Raw genomic sequence first — 26,651 nt, 5'->3', positions numbered from 1 at the left:
AAAACCCAGCATCCCCAATCAGCTCCGTTCCTGTTGAAGATGCATTAAAGGATGTTTCTGAGTCAGCGATGAGCTCACGTTTGACATGTCCGATATTAGGGGCGGGGTTATGTCCCACCAGCAGTACCTTGACTCGTGTTTGAGATGTTTTCGTCCTCCCCTTCTGGATGTCACATGGGTCTCTCTCTGCGCTCCCGTGACTCTTTGTAACAAATAACAGGGGGAGCGAGGCGTGACCGTACAGATGTGTTGTTATTGGGCAGCACATTTCACACAGCATCCCGCTGTCCGGAGGTAACTCCGAGCCCCTTCCTTTCACCGGCCTGTCGTGGTCGCCTTCTGCCCGCCGGAGCGCCACCTCGACGCCGCCGAGCAGCGCGCGCACACCGGCATCAGCGGCGGAGCCCCGAAATAAGCAGCTAACAGCCAGGAAGTGGATGAAGCTGAGCGGTAAGGCTGCTTAGACGTTTATTTTATGAGACCTCTGCGGATGTTCCAGGGTGCAAAACATCCGGCATGTTGTTGTCTGACTGGGAAATTGTCCCATTAGAGCGGTGGTAACTTCTTGACCTTCACTTCTGAAGCGTAAACAAGACGTCAAGTGTTTTCATTGCATCTTTTCGCCCACTTAAAATGCATTAACTTTTTATTTTTATTTTATTTTTTTAATTTATGCCGCAGTCGCTCCACCTTCACGCAACGTCTCATACGTGACGGAAGCTTTGTTTTATTTTGGTAAGTTGAAGTGGAGCTCGCTGAGGTACAGAGGGCCTTCAAATAGATGTGGTCTGTCTGCAGCTGCATCATAAGCTCAGTGCGTCACTAACAGCCTCCTGCGGAGCATGCAACCCAGCAACATCACACTAAAGGGAAGGAAACGCAAGAAGAGCTTTCTGCCTATAACTTCCCCTTTGAACCGATATAGATCATGGTGAGGCAGAGAGCCTCTGTAGACCTTCGAGTTAATTCACGAACAACACAGAAAACTAAATGTGAATGGATAAAGATCACTGCATAAGAAGCTCTCATAGCTCCCATTGTAAAATTACAGTTATTTATGGCATCCCTTTTTGAAAACCTTAAATAAACTCATCTTTGATTAGAGGAGCAAAGTATAACACTGAAGATGTAGATTCAAACTTTGGATTGAGTCCATTTATTAACAATGAGAAATAATTGCAACTGTTAAAATGACTAGTACTGCTGTCTATACTTTACCTAATGCCCATTTGAGCTGCATCTATGGGAATGTTAAAGGAGAAACAAAGGCTGGAGCATTTGGAGAGAAAGGGAGATCTTTGACCAGTCATCTAAGCATAATGTCTCAAAATCCGAGTCCTGGGTTCTGTCTAATGTTCTCTTCTCTTCAGCTAACTCCGCAGTTTCTTTTCTTTTGTAGGATTCTGGAGACATAGACGGTCGTGGAAGAAGAGAAATGTTCTGTCTGTATGTTTTTTGGGGTTTTATCCTGCTGAAAAAACCACTTCTGAAACATTTTCAGTCTTTTTTTACTAGACTTTTTGGTTGTTAAACTATTTCATTTAGCTTGAAAAACAGAGGGTTTTTTTTTTTTTCAACATATCTATTCTAAACATTATGAAGTGATAAAGACGGTGTCTCAGTTGATCCAAAAGCAAACAGGAAGACTGTTATCAGAGAGATTACATACTCTTCACGACCGGCTCTGCTTATCCCATCATGTGATTCCTTTAGCTGAGCAACTCATTGAGCATTTCGCCTGATCGTAAGGAGTAACCTTCAGAAAAAAAAAAGAGTGAGTTAAAGGACATCCGAGGCATGGCGCTCTGCTGAGATGATCCCTTTCTGGTTTAAGCTGCATGTGAAAACAAGCAAGCTGCTGCGAATCAGATGACTGCGAATACCAAACCTCAAGTGCGAGCGGGAGACTTTATTAAGAAGCGTGACATGAAAGCTTGACTCACTCTCTCAAGGGCGGTACGCAATATCTTGTGCAACGAATTGCTTTAAAGTTCAAAATGTGAACACATGTGAGGATATTTTAAACACCGGAGTGTAGTGACCATCATGAGCAGCGCGCCTCAAAAGAGGAACTGCTGTGAAAAAATGGTTCTACTGGACAAAGGAATTTACTAATTAAAGGTTTGCTACAGAGCAAACGACATTTCATAAAACAGTAAAACATCTATTAGTTTATCACCAGCTATTAAACTGTAAAGAACCATGCTATTGTAAATTAAATTAGTGCATACTGTATTGTTAATGAATTACTAAAGTAATCCTACATCTTTTGAGGCTTTCACATTTTTATCATGCTCCAATCGATGGTATCCATGGATTTTATTTGGATTTTTGAGATAAATCAACACCAAGTAATGAGTGAATGAATGTGAGTAAGAAGGAAAGAATGCATGGGTTACAGGTTTTTGTTTTTGCGAAAAGAAAAAAAAAAGAACTACCTTTTGATGCAGCTATAGGTCTTAAGCAGCTTTGCATGTCTTGGGAGTAGAAAGGGAAGTTTTTGCCTATTCTTCTTTGCAAAATATTTCAATTTCAGTCAAACTGGATGGAGTTTGACTACACAAATCTCATTTAACATCATATATTAGTGCAAATATGATGCACTAATATTTTAGCACTACAAAATCTGTGATTTTGATTAAAAAACTATCACAATCCTGGAGGGACAGCTATTGATTTATAATTTACCAGTTTAATGGGCTTTATCAATACATTCTGGTGCAACCGGCCCTTCAAGAACATTCGTATTTTTTGTTATGGCCCAAAATGAAACAGAGTTTGACACCCCTGATCTACATGGAGACCAAAAACCATTGCCACTGTTGGCCATGGTGATGGCTGCATCATGCTGTGGGAAGGCTTTTCTTCAGCAGGAATGGGGAAGCCATGAAGCTGGATAAAGCTAAATCAAAGACGAGACCTAAATCTCATTGAGAATGTGAGGAACATCACAGTCATACACTAGTGTGTGTCCTCTGTCAGATGAAACGCCAACGAACGAGGCTTGTGGCTGCAATGTGATTTCTTTTGCAAGCCATTGTAGAGAACCTTTAATCTTCAGATGAGTAAATTTATACTATATGCTAATAAATAGCAACATGTGCCAAAGCCAAAGCTGCTCCACTTAAAGGCTTTTAGCCAGATGCTGTTTTAATTTTGTCCGGTTACTTTAGTTTTTTTTTTTCTGAATCTTGTTTATATTTTTCTCTTCGTTGCATGGCAGCATTTTATTTCTTTTTATTAAACATATTTTGAGACTGAACACTGTTCACTGACTGCGATGTTCTGATATCCTGCAGCCCATGAAGACATTCCCATCACAGACCCATGTCTGTTTTTAATGCTGTGCCTCCTCAGGGCACAATGATCGCAGCTGTTCGGTATTTATCCATCTGACTTCCCCGCAGATATTTTTTTGCACTCACAGAATCTTGTCGCAGTATCTCTTTCACTGATTGTTAATCTTCTTTTGGCCAGAGAAAAAAGATTCCATATTGTAACCAGAAATGTCACTGTTTTTTATCAAAGTTTTCAGTTTCAGAATGGTTTGATGTGAGTCCGTGAAGCACTACGATGAGTTTCATTCGTTCTCTTGCAGCCATGCCAAACGAACGCTCCCCTCTCATCACCTCGGGGGTCTGTGGGCTAACCCTGACCGCAGCGACATGCGGCGTGGCGTCGGACTCCCCCCAGGACACCAGCTCCGGGAAAGCAGCTCAGGACCCGCGCAGACTGAACACCTTCTTTGGCGTGATGGTGCCGACCATCCTCTCCATGTTCAGCATCATATTGTTTCTGAGGACAGGTGTGTGTGGCACAGGTTCAAAAATAATTTAGAGAAGTGGAAAAAAAAAAGAAAAGAAAAGGGAGTTCAGTTTAGTTTTGCTGTTTGTGAAGCATTTTGGGCTCTGCTCAGTCATGGTGATGTGATCTCCGTTTTGCAGGGTTTGTGGTGGGTCACGCGGGGTTGCTGCAGGGTCTTTTAATGGTGGTCGTCGCCTACACCATCATATCTCTCACAGTACTGTCAATCTGTGCCATTTCCACTAACGGAGCCATTCAGGGCGGTGGAGCGTATTGTATCCTTACTAGTTGTGAATAGATTGTGAGTTTTTAATTTGTCGCACATTTATAAGTTACTACCGCTTACAAATAAACGATCCTTAATAAAATAATTTTAGACATGATCAGCCGCTCTTTGGGACCAGAGTTTGGCGGAAGCATCGGTTTGATGTTCTTTCTTGCCAAAGTGTTTGCGTGCGGTGAGTACGTCCTGGGTCTCGTGGAGGCCGTCCTAGATGTTTTCGGAGCAGATCCTGGTAAGTCGCGTCCACGCTTAAAATCCCAAACCTACTTTTGATAGTCATCAGACTACCTGGATTGAGGTCTGTCATCTAATTTATTTCAGAGTCGCATGTATCCGGAGGGCTGCGGGTTCTCCCTCAGGGCTACTGGTACACAGTTCTGTACTCCTCTGTGGTGCTCCTGCTCTGTCTCCTCGTGTGCCTGGTGGGCGCCCACATTTACTCCCGCACGGCCTTCGCCATCCTGCTGGTGGTCACCGTGTCGCTGCTGTCCGTCTTCATCAGCTCTGTGGCAGTCAAGCCGAGAGACTTTGTCATCACCCACGTGGGCCCCGGCAACCAGACGATCCGCTACAATGCCAGCTACACGGGTTTCAGCGCCGCCACCCTGAGGAACAATCTAGGCTGTGAGTCAGGGTTATCGACTATGCCGACGCTTGTGAAGAAGAGCGAATAACGCAGCTTTTCTTTGGGTTTTTCTTTAAATGTTTTTCTGTGCAGCCGGTTACTCTTTGGACTACAGCACCAACTCCGTCATGTCGTTTGCCACCGTGTTTGCTGTCATGTTCACCAGCTGCACTGGGATCATGGCTGGAGCCAACATGTCAGGTTACAAATTCACTATTTTATGTTTCTAATGTCAATCACAGTGGAACAGGTCATTTTTGCATTAAGGATATTAAAGTGAACCTGCTTTCACTTGGCAAATAATTCAAAACGAGCTTTGCTTTTGCAAGTCTCTGCATAAACATGTTCATAGATGTTTGCCGTTTCCCAACCTGTGTGCGAAGGTGAGCTGAAGACTCCGAGTATTTCCATCCCTAAAGGCACCATCATCGCCGTCTTCTACACCTTCACCGTCTACGTCCTCCTCTTCATCTTGGTCAGCGCCACATGCCACAGGTGCCACAGCTGCCATACCTGACCATACAACCTACCAGCTTCAGTTATGTTAAACAGAAGTGCATCATGCCTGGTTTATTCTGTTTTAGGACCCTCTTGATTCAAGACTACGGCTTCCTGCAACGAATTAACATCTGGTCGCCATTTGTCACGATTGGGATTTACTGCGCCTCTCTGTCAGCTGCAATGTGCGCCATGATCGGAGCGTCCCGCATTCTCCACGCTCTTGCTCTGGATCATCTCTTTGGTAAGTCATAGGATTTTTTTCTTTTCTTATTTGAACATGGCCTCTTTCCAGTATGTGAGGGTTAATGTTTTCTTCTCAGGGTTGCCGCTGGCCCCGGCAACGGTCACATCTAACTCTGGGAACCCGTGGGTGGCGGTGCTGTACACCTGGGGCCTGGCACAGGTCAGTACTGCAGTTTAAATTTAGATAAAAAAATTTTTTTTTAATTTTCAGATCTGCATAAATATTGAAAAGATAATAAAAATATAGAAAAATAGCTATACTTTATTATCTCATTGTCTAAATGTGTCCTTCCTACCTTTTTGATATTTTTTCTTCTTTTCTGCATTGTCCTCTTTACTTTTTCCTTATCTTATATTTCCTTTCATTCTCTTCTGGTCTTTTTTTTCTTCTTTCCTCACCTATCTCCTTCTGCCTTTTTTTCTTTTGTCCAAACCATCCTTTCTCTTCTCCTTCATTCTTTAGTTATATTTGATTAAAGCCTTTAATAGTATGTCTATTTTTAATACAATACCTGCAAAGAACTGCAAACTCTAGAAATTGTAGAATTTCTACATGGAAAACTGCAGCAGCTCTGCAAAACAGCGGGTTCTCAGACTCAACCCGTTTTTGTTTCCATGTTTCTGTCAGTGTGTGGTGTTTGCAGGGCAGCTGAATGCTGTGGCGAGTCTCGTGACGGTCTTCTACCTACTTGCTTACGCCGCTGTAGATCTGGCCTGTCTGGCTCTGGAGTGGGCATCTGCACCAAACTTCAGGTAAAAATATAAATTTTCTATCAAAGGCTCTTCTCATATTCTTTTACTCCCTTGATTCCAGACTCTCTGGATCCAGTTTTCATGGTTTCTTCTTGTTTCCCCCTTGTGTTTTAACAGACCAACCTTTCAGCTCTTCTCGTGGCACACCTGCCTGCTGGGGATCCTCAGCTGTTTGGTCATGATGTTTGTCATCAATCCTGTGTATTCGTCGGGCAGCATCGTCCTGCTGCTACTGCTGCTGCTTTTCCTCCACTACAGGTCACCCACAAGCAGCTGGGGCTACATCAGCCAGGCTCTCATTTTTCACCAGGTACCTGGACGCAACATGTGCAGAACTCAGGCATGTTCCCCTCCATAACCGTGTCGTTTCTGTTTTGTCACTGATGTGCGTGTGTGTGTGTAGGTGCGGAAGTATCTGTTGATGCTGGATGTGAGGAAAGACCATGTGAAGTTCTGGAGGCCCCAAGTCCTGCTGATGGTGTCCAACCCGCGCTCCTCCTGCCAGCTCATTCTGTTTGTGAACCAGCTGAAGAAGGGCGGACTGTACGTGTTGGGTCATGTGCAGCTGGGAGATCTGGGTAATTATCTATGTTTGATCTGTAATGTTCTCTTCATAGATCTCACAGTGAAATTACCTGAAATTACCACCATGTTGTGATTCCCTGCTTAAATGATCTTGTTTTCCAAAACTGCAATTCTTTCATTCCCACCTTGATGTACTGTAAGAATGAAATTGTGTCTCTGTCATTGGAGGGAGGGTATTTAGTTATATAACTTCATCTCCCTTGAACCTTTTGAAACTTCAATATCACACATTTTAATGGATTTTACAGGAATTCTACCTGACAGACCAACACAAAGAAGTTCACAGTTGAGAAGTGTAAACACAATGTTCCCTGGTTTTCAAGAAGCCCAACCCACTTATATGTTCAGCCACCTGACTCAATACTTAATTGGAAACATTTCTATCAAACTTTGCTTTTCCTTCCACTTGGTGTCAGTCTGTCTCCTAAAATCTCCACAAAATACATTGTTGTGTTTGTAATGTGACAAAATATTAACAATGTGAAAATGTGTGAATACTTTTGCAAACACGCCCAGCGGGTGGACTAGTCATATGCCTAGGAGTAAGCCACTGCTGTTGTACATCAGCATGTGATAGTTTTGTCATTCATTCTCATGCAACAGATCCGGTTTAGCAAGACATGGTGAGGCTGTAGATGTCCGTAAGTTTACATGCACTGCAATAGGCATCAGTTGCCTGTTGGGTCTGTCCTTTTCCCCAGTGCTGCTGTTAGCATGGCAAATATCAACAAAGGTTTTCTCTGAAGCGTAGCGGCACCTGAGGGTTAGTCATGTGAATATTGAGTCATCCCTGATTTCAGCCTGAATGGGTCATCGCTTTTATCTCCATGAACTTTAAGAAAATGCTTCAAGACAACAAGATACAGTAATGGAAAAAATGCCCCCTTTAAGACCAGTTTCTTTCTTTTTTCTTTTTTTTTTTGCTATATTTCCAGTTTTTTGTAATTATGCCCCCTAGTGTTTTAAAAATTACATTGCAACCCTATTGCTATCAAAACTGCAGGTTACCTTTGTTGATGCAAAGTAAACAATCTATATGAAATTCATTAAGACTATTCCATTTTCACACATTATTGATTAGTTATGTTAATCTGTGGATATTTTTTTCTGATTTCGTCATAAGCTAAACACAAGATTTGCAACAGTTCTGCTGATAGCAAATCAGTTTTATTGCATTGCTTAAGATTTCGTCATTACTCCAAATAAATTGACAGAGATCACACACCTATTAGTCCTCAAGGTGCAAAATATGGAATAAAATACTAATATTTAAAGTGTGGTTATTTTCAATGATCTCAAAGGAACCTGGAAGTTAGCATTGTCTAGGAAAGTCTGACCAGTACCACTCAACATATTTTCTTAAATATATCCGTATAGCAAACTTAATTCCCTTTAATTGAAATAATTTCTGTTAATTGGGGTCATGCTGTAATAAATGCTTTGTATTTCAGACTCCCTGCCATCGGACCCAGTCCAGACCCAGTACAACTTCTGGCTGAGTCTGGTTGATAAATTAGGTGTGAAGGCCTTTGTAGACCTCACTCTGTCTCCTTCAGTCAGACAGGGAACACAGCATCTGCTGCGCATCACAGGACTTGGTAAACGCTTCCCCAACCTTCTCTCTACACTGATTATCTCCATTGTTTTGCCTGCATGTGCCGAGTCTGATTTTTGCGCATCTTTCTCCAAGGTGGCATGAAGCCCAACACCCTGATTCTGGGTTTCTACGACAGCTGCACTCCGGACGATTTCTTCCTGCAGGACTCTGCCTTCTGCCATTCATCTGTGGGAGAAGGCAGTGAGGAGGAATATAATTTTGGGGTGGACCTGCCTTCGCTGCAAGCCCACTTCCCTCCCGTCCGACACGTCGAGAGCCCCCGGTGGCTGTCGCCGGACGAGTACGTCGGCATTATTTCCGACGCCATTAAAATGAAGAAAAACGTGTGCCTCGGCAGATACTTCTTCCAGCTGCAGGGAGAAGGCAAAGATAGCAAAGTGGACGGGTCGGAGCGGACGATAGACGTGTGGCCTCTCAACCTGCTCCAGCCGGGCAACCAGGACTACCAGGACGTGTGCAGTCTGTTCCTGCTGCAGATGGCCTGCGTGCTCAACATGTCAAGCAAGTGGCGTCACGCAAGAATGAGGATCTTCTTGAATGTGGAGACGGGCTCCTCTGACCAGGGCTGGGTGGTCAATGAAGAGTCGTTTCGGGAGCTGCTGAGGAAGCTGAGAATCAGGGCGTCCATCAAGATTGTGCCGTGGGACTCCGTGGTGCAGCACTATGCTCTGCCGGAGGGGGAGCGCTGCGAAGAGCCAACGCCAGGTTTATCCGACGACTTCCTGTCTGCAGTGAACCGCATGTTGATGGAGCACAGCTCTCAGGCTGCCGTGCGCTTCCTGTATTTGCCTCGGCCCCCTGCTGCTCGAAACCAGTCACAGCACTACTTGTCTCAGCTGGAAGCAGTGACCAGAGGTTTAGGACCTACGCTGTTGATTCATGGGGTCACCCCGGTCACGTACACTGATCTCTGAGCACGGTTCGCCTCATTTGATGATGTAAATATCACAATGTCTTAGTTCTCCGTTTACTTAAAGCTAAGTAGTACCAATTCAGCATCTACTATTATTTAAGAATGTTATTCTGCAGTATTTATTTGTTTTACCACCTGAATTTTTCTTTTCTTTGCTCGGGGAAAAAGTCCACATTCAAGTAGCACTTGAAGTTTAATAGGAGACATTCCTACTTTATATACTTGAAATGGCTTTGTGCTTAAGCCAGCATATTTGTGGTCATACGTTTTCTTGATAGAACTTCTTTGCAAAACTGTGTCTCCAACGGACCACCGAGAGAAATAAACATGTCAAAACACAATTTATGTTCATATGTTTTTTCTCTTTGAAGCTAGAAATGTCGTCTTGAAGACTGTATGCTAAATGTCCATGGAGAAACTAGTTCTTACACTTTAATGTCTTTTTTTTTTTACTTCACAAACAAACTGTCTTCAAACTTTTAAGCTTCTCATTGCGTCTTCTGAGCTTTTAAACCTTCAGTTTACCAGAAGTATATAATTTGATTATTGGTCGGTTCTTTCTAGCAACTTTGTTTTCTTGGATGTGTGTTTGGGGTCTTTCTCTCCTCCCTTCACTGCAGTTATAGATTGTCCTCTCAAGCTTTATTCATTCCCTACTAATTGATTAAGCTTTCATTTAATACACATTTTTCATTCCTTCCAATTAATTTACAGATTTTTGTTATTGCCTTCTTTGACTTTCTTTCTCTTGCTGAGTGTTTTTGTGCTTAAAATGACTCAAAGGAAGCAAATGACCACATCTCACCTCAGAATGACACGCAGTTTTTGATGCTGTTCTCACATCATGAAGCAATGCATCACATTGGTCAGAGAGTCTGTAGAAACAGTGGAGAGGCACAGAATCCAAGTAACTGAAGTTTCTATAGTGAGTGCTGATTTAAGTTGCTATACTCTGCTAGTGTTTTGTCAAGTCCAGCGTAATCCAAGACCACCGTACCACTAGTGGAGATGCCGTACAGCACATGGGCATACCTTTAAATAGGCTGAGATTTATATATTAAATGTACTTATTTGTTTACTAAATACAGAATCATATTTTTCTGAGGCACATAAATATTAGTCTGTGAGAAATCTTATTTTGCTTTTCAAGCTATTTTTGTGATTGTAGCATTGCACAGTTGTACTACTGTAATGATAATACTGGAGGAGAGTAAATTTAGCCTCTATTCTAATGCTCAACACTCATCAATGAGACGTAAAATACACAAATCTGATATGTATTATAAACATAAGTGTTTATAATACATACGTTTTTACATATATTCTGCAGTAATGAGAGGACTTGTAATGCCTGCGTTGGGCAACAAAAAGTCAGCGGTCATTTCAGTCACCTTTTAAAAAAATAAATAAACCTTCAGTTATGTTTTTCCCTGTTTCTCTTCCCGAGGCACATCTTTCCGGCAGCCTTCTATATTCCCACTTTTTCTCAGCCACCGGATGAAAAATGTCGACATCCGCAGCCAGTCCGGCACAAGAATGGAGAAAGCCACGCTCTGTAGGATTTTGTTCAAGCAGAGAAAAGTGAAGACGAGGAAGGAGACGGTTTGAAACGTTGGAGCAGATCGTGGCTTGTTGCTGCTCTCACCTGCAGTGCATGAGACAGACAGCCGCTGGTGAAGGTGGAGTGGCCCACAGTGTTCAAAGCATCATAGACGAACCCTGGAGCACTCTTCACAAACAAGTTGACTTTTAGGTTGTTTGTCATGTTGGTGGACACCATGAATGGGGTCACACACTGAGGAAACAGCAACATTGAAATTAGATGACAACAAAGGTCGAGGTTCATTTTAAAACATGCTTATTTGTTTGATTTACTGACAAATTATCCTTTGTTTAAAACAAGATGACAAATCTAAAATTTTGATTAATTTGTTGATAAAAACGGTGTGATGACTTTTGGCTGAAGTAACTTTTAAGGGAATTTCTCCTCCACCTGAGAACTATTCTCATTAATATGAAGATAAAATAGATTTGGTCTTCTTCTTGGACATGGACATTGATATTCTCTGGTCTCTGTGTTGGGTTAGCCCTTCAAGCGCTGACACATTGGAAAGCTACCCATACTCTTAAATAGGCTTTCCTATCCTCTCAACGGCTGCAGTTATCCCCATTCCTTCTGCACCGTTTCTACAAGATGTTTTCCTTCCACTCAACTTCCCCATTAATATGGTTGTAGCACCCCCGTGAACAGTCAACGTCTTTTGTGGTAAGGCACGTCAAGCATGTCTGCCAGACAAGTCACGACTCCTCTTGCATAATTATATAGATCATAATGGGAAAATAAAATATATGAGTTAAATACATTTTGTATAAGTGTTTTCTCAAAATAATCTAATATTCTGAGAAAATGTTGGAGTTTCATTAGTTGTAAGTCATAATAATTAAAAGGAACAAAATAAATGCCTGTTATCCTTAGAAAGCTAGTTAAGTAAGGATAGTACTGCAAATCAACTTGTTTATCCTTTGTAATATAAAATATTAAATGACAAAAAAATGTTGAGTATTTTCAATCTAGAAAGAAACCACTTGGATTAGTTGATACAATTACTTAATCTTCAGTCCACACCAACATATTTCTGTCATAAATGTACTGTAAGATTAAAACCAGTGCAGGTGTGAGTTACCTGAACTGTGATCCCCACTGACTTGTACTCAGCATGTAAAGACTGGGAGAAATGTATCACAAAAGTCTGCAACAAAGCATACGTGACATTGAGGGCCATTGAGGGAGCAGGTTATGATGGGTTTGAATGAATGTGCGAAAATAAACACCAGAGAAACACCTTGCTGGCCGAATAAAGAGCCACCAGTGGATGTGGACGGAGACCCATTTCAGAGGAGATGTTGATGATTAATCCTCTGCCTCTGGGAATGAGACGAAACCCAAATGTTTATAGATCTGGTCAATCTAATGCTGCATGATATTGATGTGTCTGTGGATACCTGAGCACCATGCGAGGAAGAATCAGACTGGTCATCTGTATTGTGACAATATAATATTTTTACAGATGGAAAGTTGTATGAAACCCATTAGACGGTATGTTAGCGCAGACGTCTTACCTGGGGTCCAGCAAGTACATTGCAATTGATGATCTCAGTGATTTTCTGTTCAAAATAATTAGAAATAAAGTTAGAAAACACACAATAGCCTCAGTTAGTTTAAATCATCCAGTGTTTGGCCATAAAAAAGGGATATTACTGATAGATCACCTTTCCGGGATCTGGTGTTTCCAGAAAATAGGCAAAGTGATCATTGCAGATTATTCCAACGTTGTTAACTGTGCGGTTCAAGATACAAGAACTTTCATTAATAAACACTACCGGTGTCTTATTTTTTTAAGGAAAAGCAGCAAGTGTCACATATGTAATAAACCAAAACAGCGTTTCTCTTATCTGGAGGTTTTAATTAATCAAATATCTTCCTTTGCTTGTAGGAGATTCAGACAGCCTACACATCTCTTGACAAATAAGTAATCTGTGTCTTGAACAGAAGAGTCTGTCCACCTGCAATGTCTAGTCTCCATGGAAACCAACCCTTCAACTGACCAGTAGGTGGCAGCAATTCCCTCCAAATTAAGTCTTACTTTAGGTTTTAGCTCAGGCATCACTTACGCTATGCGGTTGTTTTTAACTGTTGGAGATTTTGTTTAAGCAGAAAAACTTAAAAAGAGCAAAACACAGAAATGTTTTTAATGTTAAACACGAGCTGCTTATAATAAGAACTTTTAATTGTGTTTTTTTCTATATTACCCAGAATTCCAATCTGCATGTCATGGAGCTCATGAGCTATGGTTGGGTAGATGCTGCCACCCTCTGTGAAGTCCACTCTGATGGTGTGAGTCTTTCGTCCGTACCTGTGTTCTGAGGCAGACAGTACATGTGTGTTAACCGTTTCAGCTTTAAGAGACATTTAATGAGTTTATTTGCTATGACGACAACATGAGAGGACATCTCCATCATCTCTGCCTGACTCACTGATTTCTTTGGCAACCTTGTGAAGCCTCTCCACAGACCTTCCTATTAAAACAACATCCAGACCCCGACGTGCCAACTGCAGGAAGACATGCAGACAGATGGTGAAGATGCTGTAGCTCAGACATAAATCTGTCCTGATAAATATGCAGATTCTGTCTTAAATTACTTTGCACAAAGATATAACCAATGCATCAAATGTGAAATCTGATTTTTCTGAAATGAAGCTGCAAACTCACCTCAATAGCATAAGCTTTACCAATGCCAGATGTGGCACCAGTTACAACTGCATGAAGAAATTAGTAGAGAAAAGTCAACTTTGTCGAATGTCTAGTGATTTAAAAACATACATTTTAAATTTGGTAGGACAGATTATTTTAGCAAACTGATCGGAATGTACACATGACATAATTTCACAATTCAAACAACTTTATTGCCAAAACAGAAGCAAAGAAATGCTTAAAAAAAAACCGAGCTATAGATGAGGGATGAGATAAACGGTAAATGACTGAAAACGTTCCTGAGCTTATGTTTGGCTGTAAGTGAGTGAGATTTCCAGTTCAAGTTGTGGCCTGGGAAAACCTGCCTCCCCTAACCGCTACCCTCGTGGAAAATGACATTCTAGGGTTTAACAACTCTTTACAGACCACACATGAATTACAGCAACAGAAAAAATGTTCCGGCCACAGCTAACATTTTAGACACCGAGGTGACTAAAACCTAACGTTAGTTAGAGCACTGAAATGCACGTAAGATGTTTCAGTGGCTAAACTATCTTAGTAACTTGAATGCTTTAGAGCAGTGATCACCAAATGGTTCAGCCAATACAAGGTTTCCCCCACAAAATTTGCTAAACCCGGTGGTTGGATGCCAGGGCAGTCATTCATCCAGCAGCCCGTCATGTTTTTGAGTTAAAAAATGTTTAAAATTGACAGGAAATTTGAAAAGACCACCTGATAATCATGTGTTTTTGAAAGATTGGAAGATCAATATCTGAACTCCAACTATAGCGTCTTAAAAAATGCAAACATTTAAAAAGACTTAAATAAATAAGCAATGATTAGCCTGGTGGTGCACAAGTTAAGCCTGGTGGCCCGCCAGGCTTATAACACACTGGGGGAAACCATGTAGACATTTCAAAAGTCTTGAATGAAAGAATAATTTCACAAAAAGCTGCACATTATATGTGCCACTTGTGGAATATTAACCATATAATTGAGTAAATATAATGGCTGAGGAAGGCTTATAAAGGCGTGGAGAACATTTATGCAATTATATTTTAACTTTTTTTCCATCAAAAATATTTGGTTGAATTTTGTGTGTGTGTGTGTTGGTGTGTGTGTGTGGGGGGGGGTGCATGTGTGTGTGTGCACAAACTTTACTTTACCTGCCCATTGTCCGTACGCCTGCAGGTTCGCCTTACAAAGTGATGACAAGACATACTGTCTGAATCCACGGCAACATTTCCAGGTGAGTTTCAGCAGGCTGAGAGCCAAAATGAATAATCCAAAGACCGCCAGAACATCAGTCAACAATGTCTTACGGGAGAACTCCAGACCAAGCAGCATTTTCAGCTGAATGTGGAAGAGTTTAGAAACAGCTTTCTCCTTTTTATAAAAGAAAAAATGAAAACATTTAGTTTGTGCTCCTCCACACATTTCTCCACCCCCTCTTAGTCATTTTCCAAGAGATTGCTGCAGTGGGGTGATTGTTGATATGGTGAACTAGTTGACACAAAGTGTTTCTGAGAAGCAAACCTGGCCCAGGCGCATCCTCTGACTTTAACAAAATGTCCAACCAAGTTGAGATCCAGCCATATATAATCTATAAACCTGCTGAATCGTATTTGAGTCCTATGGACTTGATAAAGCGCTATACAGTCATGGCCAAAAGTGTTGAGAATGACACAAATATTGCTGGAAAAGGCATTGTTCATCACCAAACTGCTCTTGGACGGTTGGGAGAAGTTGCTCTCGGAGGACATTCTGGTACCATTCTTTATTCATGGCTGTATTTTTAGGCAAGACTGTGAGAGAGCCGACTCCCTTGGCTGAGAAGCAACCCCACACATGAATGGTTTCAGGATGCTTTACAGTTGGCATGAGACAAGACTGGTGGTAGCGCTCACCTCGTCTTCTCCGAACAAGCTGTTTTCCAGATGTCCCAAGCAATCAGAAAGGGGATTCATCAGAGAAAATTACTTCACCCCAGTCCTCAGCAGTCCACTCCCTGTACCTTTTGCAGAATATTAGTCTGTCCCTGATGTTTTTCCTGGAGAGAAGTGGCTTCTTTGCTGCCCTCCTTGAGACCAGGCCTTGCTCCAAGAGTCTCCGCCTCACAGTGCTTGCAGATGCACTCACACCTGCCTGCTGCCATTCCTGAGCAAGCTCTGCACTGCTGGTAGCCCGATCCCGCAGTGGAAACACTTTTAAGAGACGGTCCTGGCGCTTGCTGGTCTTTCTTGGGCGCCCTGGAGCCTTTTTGGCAACAATGGAACCTCTCTCCTTGAAGTTCTAGATGATGCAATAGATTGTTGACTGAGGTGCAATCTTTCTAGCTGCGATACTCTTCCCTGCTAGGCCATTTTTATGCAGTGCAATGATGACTGCAGGTGTTTCTTTAGAGATAACCATGGTTCACAGAAGAGAAACAATGATGCCAAGCACCAGCCTCTTTTTAAAGTGTCCAGTGGTGTCATTCTTACTTAATCATGACAGACTGATCTCCAGCCCTGTCCTCATCAACACCCACACCTGTGTTAATGGAGGAATCACTGAAACGATGTTAGCTGGTCCTTTTAAGGCAGGGCTGCAATGAAGTTGAAATGTGTTTTGGGGGATAAAGTTCATTTTCTAGGCAAATATTGACTTTGCAATTAATTGCTGTTAAGCTGATCACTCTTTATAACATTCTGGAGTATATGCAAATTGCCATTATAAAAACTGAAGCAGTAGACTTTGTAAATATTAACATTCGAATCATTCTCAAAACTGTTGGCCATGACTGTACAATTACAAGCAATTTACCATTTAATAGGTAAAATGAGTTAATGACATCTTTAAAAATGTCATTTTAAAGATAAAGCATGGTTTGCTGTTTTGGGCCAAAGCATTAAATGACTTGTCTGCACTGATTGCATCTAATCACCAGAGGTCCAAGCAAAACCAGGAATCAAGACAGTAACAGAGATGTTTCCCATTTCTGAAAGCTGATAAGTCTCTTACACCCTGTGAAAAAGGGAAAAGAATCACGGGAGTGATGTAGGCTGCTTCTCCATCAACAGTTGTATAGAATCATAAATAGAAAAATAACAATACATTTTCCCCAATATCGCAGAGTGCAAAAAAATAACTAGTTAATAAATCAAAAACAGTAATGAACTGCCAAATATCAGTGTTTTCATATGTTTCTTACAGTAAAATAACACAGGTTCCCAGCCTTTGCCGTTAGTCCAACGGCCATCATCAAATACGAAACACAAACCGACGCAAATGAGAGCAACTTTTCTAAAGTTCTCAAACATAAAACAATTATCACCTACAGAAGCCAGTTAATAAACCAAAATAAGAAGATATAGTTAAAAATCTACGTCACAACATGTTTCCTCATAAGGACAACAAACACCTTTATAGCTTCTGCCGTTAGTCCAACGGCAATCTCCCAGCACCCCACAGACGACAGAAAAGCTGCACAAAACTACTCATAAAACTTAAAATATACTTTTAAAGTTAATAATAATAATAAATTGTTATCTATAAAATGTCTTTACAATATAAAGGATACAAATATACAACGTTTCGACAAGCATTACCTGTGTGAAGTGTAAAAGAATCACCGTGATTTTAGGTTGCTTCTTTCTCATCAACAGTTCAATGGAATGAGAGGCTATCGCTAAAGCCCCCTAGTGGTGGATGTGGTATTACCGGTGTTATGCCCAGAAAAGCCCCCCTGCCCAAATTTGCATCCCCTGTCGCGGGAGCGCGCATCGCTCTAAGCTCTCGCATATTGACGAGGAAACGGATAAAAATATGACCGAAGAGGAAATTTTTAAGATATTTGTAACATTATCACGTTTCCTAACCATGTAATCCCTAATACGGTGGGTTTTATTTCGCAAATTATTTGAAATAAATACGGTTTTTACACTTTTATTGACACATATGAGTCGAACTTTTTTTCAGTCCGTGTCTGTTGTAAACGTTCTCCGCAAATGGTTTGAAATTCTCTGCTTTGTCTTTTGATATCATAATAGCTCAAAAGCATTACAACAGAGACCCATTATGTAGAACATTTTATATCATGCTTCACTTCTAGTCTGTTAATGTAGGAGGAAATGCAACTTAATTTATGAGCCTGAAAATATTGGCATCCGTCTTGTTGATATGAAACTTATAGCATTAGCTCAGAGAACAAGTGTAATTACGTAGAAGAGATTAAATCATTTCAACTCTTTATTTCCCCCAATTAGCACAGGGATGCATGTTTTGGCAATATAGATTTTGAGCCTGCCACAATATGCATCCCTTCTTTATTCCCCACAAATATTATCCTATCGATATAAAACATGTACCAGCAGTTCTTGGAACTACTCAGATTATGTAGAAAAAGTTATTTCACTATTAACTCTTGAATTCTTTAAATTAGCACAGGGATGCATTTTTGGACAATATGGATTTCCAGCCTGCCAAAATATGCATCCCATATCTATTCCCCTCAAATATTATCCAATTGATTAAAAACTTATACCAGCATTTCTTGGAGCTACTCTCATTATGTAGAAATAGTTATTTCATTCTTAACTCTTTATTATCCGTTTCCTCGTCAATATGCGAGAGCTTAGAGCGATGCGCGCTCCCGCGACAGGGGATGCAAATTTGGGCAGGGGGGCTTTTCTGGGCATAACACCGGTCGATTTCAAGTTGTTTATTAAAACATAACAAATATTAATTCAGCATAAGGTGTATTTAAATAGTTTCTAGACTTAAATATGTGAATTAATATTAATTCTAAACCCTTTTAATGCTATAAAATCACACGAGTAATTACATAGAATATAACAGAGCTGCATTGGAGAAACAGTTAGTCTTCAACCTAAGACAGTTACAATGTGTCAGCTCTTTGCTTAAGAAGAAACAATCCTCTTTCATTTTAAGGGATTGTTTGTACGTTGACAAGCTGATACTGCCTCTGATTAAATGACAGAGTGACCACTGTGGTGATAGCACAGAGTGTACTATCATGGTTATCAACAAACTCTTTGTCTGATAAATCATGTTGTCATTTTTGTTTTGAGGAAATGACTACACTCATATTCCTATCACTACCAAAACATGTTTATGTGAAAATATGTATGTTTTTTTACGTTTTTACTCCTCACTGGTTGAGTACATGTATCATTTTTTTAGGTATGACAAACCAGTTCATGCAAGCAAGACTTTAATTTTAAGAATAAATGTGGGGAGAGCTGCTTGTCAGTGGATCCATAAGTTGTTGCTTTCTTTGGGGGAAAAAACTTACATGTTAGCCCCAGATCCTTCTGAAGTTCTTCTGATTGTTCTTTTGATGACTCCATTTTCTGAAATTTTGTGAGCAGCACCTGTTCGTGTTTGGTTTACGGTGAAATGCTGATTTTTCCACAAAACTTCGTCCTCTGAGGAACTCAGGTAAGTTTTCAGGAGTTTGGAAACACCTGAACCTCACCAGGATGTTCTGCAGCAGTAAAATTGTGAAGCTGTTCAGACATTGTTATTTTTAGCCATCATGAAAAGCTTTTTTTGTGACGCCTCTGTAATCAGAATCTCTTTCACATCACTTATTACTAAATCAGCTGATGTTACCTTGCAGTTTCCTGCTGTTTTCTTGACTTTTATAAATTTTTCTTGGAGTTTTCTGAATATATTTTAATGCCTCTATTTTAATTTACACATGATTGAGGAACTTAGTTTTTTTATGTGTTTCTGAATTAGTCTGATAGATTCCAACATGTGTTGCAATTTTCTAAAAATGTTGTTTTACTTATAGGTGGAGATTTACAGAATCCAAGTAGCTGAAGTTTCTAGTACTGATTTAAGTTGCTATACTCTGCTAGTGTTTTATCAAGTCCAGCGTAATCCAAAGCTGCTTACATGACCACCGTACCGCCAGTGGCTATGCCGTACAGCACATGGGCATACCTTTAAATAGGCTGATTTTTTATTTGTTTACTTAAAAGTGTTTTTTTTTCCTCTGAGGAACATAAACATCAATCGGTCAGTACAGTAATCTAATTTTGTTTGTTGCATTATTCACATGCTGTTTTTCAGTTATTTTTTTGTCACTGTAGCATTGCAGAGTTATGCTACTGTAATAATAATAATAATACCAGAGAAAGGTAAATTTAGCTTTTCTTCTAGGGCTCAACTCTCATGAATGAGACATAAAAGACACAAACCTGATCCGTAAATAAATAAATGTTTGAAATATATCTATTTTTACATATTTTCTGTTGTAAATACGAGGACTTCTTAGAATGCCTGCATTTGGCAACAAAAAAGTTAGAGATCATTTCAGTCAACATAAAAGATTTATTTATTTTTCTTTCCAGTGAGACAGCCCTTTTCCCGAGGCACATCTTTCCGATAGTCTTTCGTATTCCCACTTTTTCTCAGCCACCGGATGAAAAATGCCGACATCCGCAGCCAGTCTGGCAGGAGAATGGAGAAAGCCTCGCTCTGTAGGATTTTGTTCAAGCAGAGAAAAGTGAAGATGAGAAAGGAGACGGTTTGAAACGTTGGAGCAGATCGTGGCTTGTTGCTGCTCTCACCTGCAGTGCATGGGACAGACAGCCGCTGGTGAAGGTGGAGTGGCCCACAGTGTTCAAAGCATCATAGACGAACCCTGGAGCACTTTTCACAAAGAAGCTGACTTTTAGGTTTTTTGTCATGTTGGTGGACACCATGAATGGGGTCACACACTGAGGAAACGGCAACATTGACATTAGTTAGATAACAACAAAGGTCAAGGTTCATTTTGAAAGATGCATGCTTTTGTTCAGTTGAATGACAAATTAACCTTGGTTTATGTTTATCCCAGAAAAAAAATCTATGTATTCTTATATTTCTGTGTCATCCATGTACAATTGCAATAAAAATATTTTATATAATTTTCTAAACTGCTTTATATTTATACAATCTTCCAAGTCCTCATCCAAATTGTTCCACAAATTCACTCCACAGACTTCTCATTAGTATTTGTGCTTTTTGCTTTCTAAAACTTCTTCTAATGTTTTCTAATGTTTTCTGGTAAGTGATTATTTATTACTCTATGTATTATTTGACCAGTTTTTAATTTGACAGGATCCATGAATTTTATTATGTCTAATTCAAAAAGTAATGAGTTTGTATGGTCTAAATATCCCATTTTAATAATTATCCCTATAGTATACAGCTTTTTTTTTTTTGCATTGTGCAAAGTGGCTGCAAAGTGTTTTTTTAAGTATTTCCCCAAATTTCCACACAGTAATTCAGATATGAAGACACCACTGAAAAGTATAACTTTAAGGATTCCTGGTTCATCAAATGCCTTGTTTTTGCCAAAACGGCAAAACTTTTTTGCTATTTTTGCTTTTTACACGCTTCAAGTGAGGCGTCCAGCGGGCATTATGATCTAACATAATACAAAAAAATTTGTTCTCATGTACAAATGAGAACAAATTTCTTATTTGTACATGAGATGCATTGAACATCTGTTCAATGCAGATGTTATTCACCGCTACCTGTACAAGTCATGTAAGATTACATGACTTGTTTTCCAAGTCATGTAATCTTATGTGTTAATATAGTTTTGCAAATTCACTTGTTATCCAGTGTAATCTCATTAACTAAAAAATGAGGGAAAACATTTTTTAATCTGAACTTCTTTAAATCTATAAAGAAACCAAGTAAATTGAAAAGTCAACATATTTCAGTCATAAATTAACTGTATCATTAAGACCAGTGCAGTTTCAGAGAGGGCAGGTGTGAGTTACCTGGACCGTGATTCCCTCTGACTTGTACTCAGCATGTAAACACTGGGAGAAATGTATCACAAAAGTCTGCAACAAAGCATACGTGACATTGAGGGCCATTGAGGGAGCAGGTTATGATGGGTTTGAATGAATGTGTGAAAATAAACACCAGAGAAACACCTTGGTGGCCGAATAAAGAGTCACCAGTGGATGTGGACGGAGACCCATTTCAGAGGAGATGTTGATGATTAATCCTCTGCCTCTGGGAATGAGACGAAACCCAAATGTTTATAGATCTGGTCAATCTAATGCTGCATGTTATTGATGTGTCTGTGGATACCTGAGCACCATTTGAGGAAGAACCAGCCTGGACATCTGTATTGTGACAATATAATATCCATGTATTTATAGGTGGAGTGGTGTACAAGTGAATATAAATGAAGATATGAAACGTTAACGCAGACGTCTTACCTGGGGTACAGAGAGTATGTTACAGTTGATGATGTCTGTGATTTTCTGTTCAAAATAATTAGAAATAAAGTTAGAAAACACAAAATAGCCTCAGTTAGTTTAAATCATCCAGTGTTTGGCCATAAAAAAGGGATATTACTGATAGATCACCTTTTTCTGATCTGCTGTTTCCATAAAATAGGCAAAATGATCATTGCAGACCATTCCAACGTTGTTAACTGTGTGGTTCAAGATACAAGAACTTTCATTAGTTAGCACTACTGGTGTCTCATTTTAGTAAATGAAAGACAGCAAATATAAGATAAATAATGAAACACAATGGTTTTTTTTAACTGTTGGAGGAGATTTTGTATATGGAGGAAAACTTATAAAGAGCAAAATAGAGAAATGTTTTCAATGTTAAACATGAGCTGCTTATAAATAAGAACTTTTTCTATATTACCCAGAATTCCAATCTGCAGGTCATGGAGCTCCCGAGCTATGGTTGAGTAGATGCTGTTACCCTCTGTGAAGTCCACTCTGATGGTGTGAGTCTTTCGTCCGTACTTGTTTTCTGAGGCAGACAGTACATGTGTGTTAACCGTTTCAGCTTTAAGAGAAATTTCATGAGTTTATTCGCTATGACGACAACATGAGAGGACATCTCCATCATCTCTCCCTGACTCACTGATTTTTTGGGCAACCTTTAGAAGCCTTTCGTCAGACCTTCCTATTAAAACAACATCCAGACCCCGACGTGCCAACTGCAGGAAGACATGCAGACAGATGGTGAAGATGCTGTAGCTCAGACATAAATCTGTCCTGATAAATATGCAGATTCTGTCTTAAATTACTTTACACAAAGATATAACCAGAGTTTCAAATGATATTCGAATCAATACATCAAACCTGAAATCAAATTTTTCTGAAATGAAGATGCAAACTCACCTCAGTGGCATAAGCTTTACCAATGCCAGACGTGGCACCAGTTACAACTGCATGAAGAAATTAGTAGAGAAAAGTCAACTTTGTAGAGCATTGAAACAAGATAGGTGTCTCAAACACCAAAAATGCTATTATTGACATTAGTCCTGTGTAAGTAATTACACATTGTATGATGAGAATGGCCTTTTAAGTATCACTCATTGTGGAAGTACTTTATGAGTTTATCTGTTATGGAGATTTAAATTATTACATGTTAATGATAATAAGAGAGGCAGGGAAGTCCAAAGATCTTGCACATGCTCCATTTCAAACAAACTGTATAAATCGCAAGTAAGGTTGGCACGATAATTTTATTGTACATCTATATTTTTTAGTTTTTACTTTTTATTGTCTGATCAAAACGAACAAAATTAAATATTTAAAAAACGTTTGAAATATTATTATTTTTTGTGCATAATGGATTTCCTCATACTTTACCTGCCCATTGTCCGTACGCCCGTAGGTTCGCCTGACAAAGCGACGATAAGACATACTGTCTGAATCCACAGCAACATTTCCAGGTGAGTTTCAGCAGGTTAAGAGACAAAGTGAAACCTCCTAAGGCTGCCAGAACATTGATCACCAACACCTTGTGGGGGAAGTCCAGAGCAAGCAGCATTTTCAGAAGAATGTGGAAGTTTAGATGAAGTTTTCTCCCTTTTTAACAGAAGAAATGGAGATACTTAGTTTGTGCTCCTCCCCACATTTCTCCCTCCCCCCCCCCCCTCTAAGTTGTTTTCCAGGAGATTGCTACAGAGGGTTGATTGTTAATATGCTGAATGCAGAACCACAAAAAAAAAAAATGGTTCTGAGAAGCAAACTTGGCCCACTTGCATCCTCTGACTTTAACCAACCAAATTGAGATTCTAAATTACACAGCAGTTTCTACCTGCTGAATCATATCTGAATCGTTAATAAGTAGAATGAGCTAATTATACACTGCTCAAAAAAATAATAAAGGGAACATTTAAACAACACAATATAACTCCAAGTAAATCAAACTTCTGTGAAATCAAACTGTCCACTTAGGAAGCAACACTGCCAACGGGGACCCTCGTCGGGTCAATCAGTGTTGCTTCCTATAAGTGGACAGTTTGATTTCACAAAAGTTTGATTTACTTGGAGTTATATTGTGTTGTTTAAGTGTTCCCTTTATTTTTTTGAGCAGTATATATTTAAAATAGCATGGTTTGTTGTTTTAAATAACCTGTCCTCACTGCACTGGCACTGGTTGCATCACAAGAGGCCCAAGCAAAACCAGGAATCAAGACAATTACAGAGATGTTAACTGTTTCTAAAAACTGCTGTTGTTAAGTTACACCCTGTGAAAATGACAAAAGAATCCAGCGAGTGATTCTAGGTTGCTTCTCTCTCATCATTTGTATATGATAAATAAAACACAACAAGACATGTTCTCAATATCATACAGTGGAGAATAAAACTAACAAATGAATAATAATAAACTGCCAAATATCAGTGTTTTGATATATTTCTGACCAGTAAAATAACACAAGTTCCCAAGCTTTGCCGTTAGTCCAACGGTCATCACCCAACCGACGCACAGACGCATTATGTCTAAATACTCATAAAAAAAGAGAGAAACTTTTCTAAAGTTCACAAACATAAAAATGATCACCTTCAAAAGCCAATTAATAAACGAAAATGAGAAAATATAGTTAAATAATCTACGTCACAGCATTAAAAAAAAGAACAATAAACTGTTTTTTCAGCTTCTGCGGTTAGTGGAAATTACCCAGCACACCGCAAACGCACAAAAGAGCTGCATCAGACTACTCATAAAACTAAAAACTACTTTTAAAGTTTACAAAAATGATAAAGGATTATCTATAAAATGTCTTTTACAATATAAAGGATAGTAATATACAACTTTTCGATCTCCATTACCTGTGAAAAGCATCACCATAGTGATTTAATGTTGCTTCTCTAGCGCAAAAGCCCTCTAGTGGTGGATGTGGTACTACAGGTCAGTCCCGTAAAGGCTAACTGATTCATGCTGAATGAATTTCAAGCCCCTCAAATAAAATAATACAAATATTAATATTAATGCAACATAAATTGAATTTAAATTATTTATAGATGTATATGAAGCATTAATTAATATTTATTCTAAATATTTTCAATGCTTTGAAATAACAGAATACCCCAGAACTGCACTGGAGAAAAAGTAATTGGTATTCAACCTCTCACAGTTACGATATGTCAGCTGTTTATTTCAGTAAAAACAATACTACTATTTCATTTAAAGGGAATGTTTGGTTTGTGCCAGTGGCGAAAGGGTAAAGTGCGACCAATGTAGGCCAAAGTCCTTGACGCGGTCGCATCTTCCACCTCTCATAACCCACCTTCTGCGAAATAAAGACCACAAGAGCCAACAACACATTGAACCAAAGAAGGAAAACAGAAATAAAGGGACTGTTTGTACGATAACAAACTGATACTGCCTCTGATTAAATGACAGAGTGACAAAAATGGTGATAGCACAGATTGTACAATTCCAGTCCTGTAGCCCAAATGATGAGAAAATGCTGGTTATCATCAAACTCTGTTTGTCCGATAAATCATGCCGTCATTTTTGTTTTGAGGAAATAATAGCTTCCCCTAAAAACATTTGATACACATAATCAGGCCTCTCACGATAACAAATTTTGGTGGACAATAAATTCTTCCAGAAGTTATTGCGATAAGCGATAATGTTGCTTGGAGATTATTTTCAAGTGACGGCATAATAATAATGCGAGTTCACATTCTTAAACATTAATAAACTTTGTGGAACTGGAAGACATTTTAAATATCTGAAATAAATTAGCAAAACAACAGAAAAAAACTAATATGATAAATTATGAAGTTTCTGTAAACAAACTTGTCCTCCAGTCAAGACCAACACACCAAAGACTTGTGTCATCAAAAGCAGAAACAGGGTTCATTACTTTCTGATACTTTGAGTGGCAAACTCCACACTAACTACAAAATGTACCTGCATATGACCAAAATAAAAAGGGACACTAAATTCCATCCATCCATCCATTTTCTTTCACCCTTGTCCCTCAGTGGGGTCGGGAGGGTTGCTGGTGCCCATCTCCAGCTAATGTTCCAGGCGAGAGGCGGGGTCACCCTGGACAGGTCGCCAGTCTGTCACAGGGCAACACAGAGACACACAGGACACACAACCATGCACACACACACACTCACCTAGGGGCAATTTAGACAGGCCAATTAACCTAACAGTCATGTTTTTGGACTGTGGGAAGAAACCGGAGTACCCGGAGAAAACCCACGCATGCACAGGGAGAACATGCAAACTCCATGCAGAAAGACCGGGGCCGGGAATCGAACCCAGAACCTTCGTGCTGCAAGGCAACAGCTCTACCAACTGCGCCACTGTGCAGCCGGGACACTAAATTATTATTGCTAATAATAATTTACCATTATGACACTAGTATTATTTGTTTTGACAAGTGTCTGCTCATTTAAAGTGTGATTTATATTGTGTATGAAATTTAAAATAGGCATGTTACCTTTTTCTCTGAGTTATGTTTATTTATTGCAGTTGAAACTGGGAAACTCTCCTCTTGAAAATAAAAAATTCTGCCGGATTCAACAATAAAAAAGATTCACTCGACCAAAAACAGGACGGCATTGGAAAGAATTCATGCAAAAATAACGCCAACAAATAATCTTAAAAATATCAGTCATCTGTTTAACATTGGAGTATTCATTGTTTTGTGCATTTTCAGACTCATATATTCAGTTAAACAGTTAAAGCTCTTTAGTTGTACTGAAACTTTGTGACATCTTACATGTTGTTTGTATTATTTACTTCACTTGGCTGCATGGTGGTGCACTGGACTCTAATCA

General features: G+C 39.7%; 3 protein-coding genes across 5 annotated transcripts; 1 reads left to right on the top strand and 2 right to left on the bottom strand.

Annotated features, from left to right (window-relative positions):
* Positions 1-119: 119 nt before the first annotated feature.
* Positions 120-9,666, top strand: slc12a9 (solute carrier family 12 member 9). The gene is made up of 14 exons (XM_008427650.3): positions 120-450; positions 3,599-3,805; positions 3,945-4,079; positions 4,182-4,319; positions 4,409-4,711; positions 4,806-4,913; positions 5,096-5,207; positions 5,297-5,454; positions 5,534-5,616; positions 6,085-6,209; positions 6,327-6,519; positions 6,613-6,787; positions 8,246-8,392; positions 8,485-9,666. Exons 1-14 carry the CDS (start codon positions 438-440, stop codon positions 9,324-9,326), a joined length of 2,739 nt encoding a protein of 912 aa, XP_008425872.2. The 5' UTR covers positions 120-437; the 3' UTR covers positions 9,327-9,666.
* A 465-nt stretch (positions 9,667-10,131) lies between these two features.
* LOC103475782 (very-long-chain 3-oxoacyl-CoA reductase-like) lies at positions 10,132-17,277 on the bottom strand. 2 transcript variants are annotated; one of them, XM_008427652.2, is made up of 13 exons: positions 17,169-17,277; positions 14,745-14,964; positions 13,597-13,643; positions 13,361-13,436; positions 13,136-13,246; positions 12,596-12,663; positions 12,446-12,490; positions 12,329-12,363; positions 12,169-12,250; positions 12,010-12,075; positions 10,971-11,120; positions 10,717-10,878; positions 10,132-10,200 (listed from the first exon to the last, which is right to left on the bottom strand). In XM_008427652.2, the coding sequence occupies exons 1-12, from the start codon at positions 17,217-17,219 to the stop codon at positions 10,744-10,746; spliced, it is 1,086 nt and encodes a 361-aa protein (XP_008425874.1). In that variant the 5' UTR covers positions 17,220-17,277; the 3' UTR covers positions 10,132-10,200; positions 10,717-10,743.
* A 2,623-nt stretch (positions 17,278-19,900) lies between these two features.
* On the bottom strand, positions 19,901-24,788 carry LOC103475783 (very-long-chain 3-oxoacyl-CoA reductase-like). 2 transcript variants are annotated; one of them, XR_014090978.1, is made up of 12 exons: positions 24,681-24,788; positions 23,214-23,432; positions 22,740-22,786; positions 22,480-22,555; positions 22,255-22,365; positions 21,963-22,030; positions 21,813-21,857; positions 21,682-21,716; positions 21,522-21,603; positions 21,363-21,428; positions 20,160-20,241; positions 19,901-20,067 (listed from the first exon to the last, which is right to left on the bottom strand). XR_014090978.1 is itself a non-coding variant. In XM_008427653.2 (12 exons), the coding sequence occupies exons 1-12, from the start codon at positions 24,697-24,699 to the stop codon at positions 19,921-19,923; spliced, it is 1,065 nt and encodes a 354-aa protein (XP_008425875.1). In that variant the 5' UTR covers positions 24,700-24,788; the 3' UTR covers positions 19,901-19,920. The 2 variants fall into 2 exon arrangements, 1 of the variants encoding a protein (XP_008425875.1); XM_008427653.2 differs by having other exon boundaries at positions 20,160-20,309.
* Positions 24,789-26,651: the final 1,863 nt, after the last annotated feature.

This window comes from Poecilia reticulata, chromosome 14, assembly GCF_904066995.2.
Source record: "Poecilia reticulata chromosome 14, P_reticulata-male-v2, whole genome shotgun sequence".
Classification (NCBI taxonomy): Eukaryota; Metazoa; Chordata; class Actinopteri; order Cyprinodontiformes; family Poeciliidae; genus Poecilia; species Poecilia reticulata.
The sequence above is the reverse complement of the archived record's forward strand: the minus strand, read 5'-3'. Positions and strand labels throughout refer to the sequence as shown.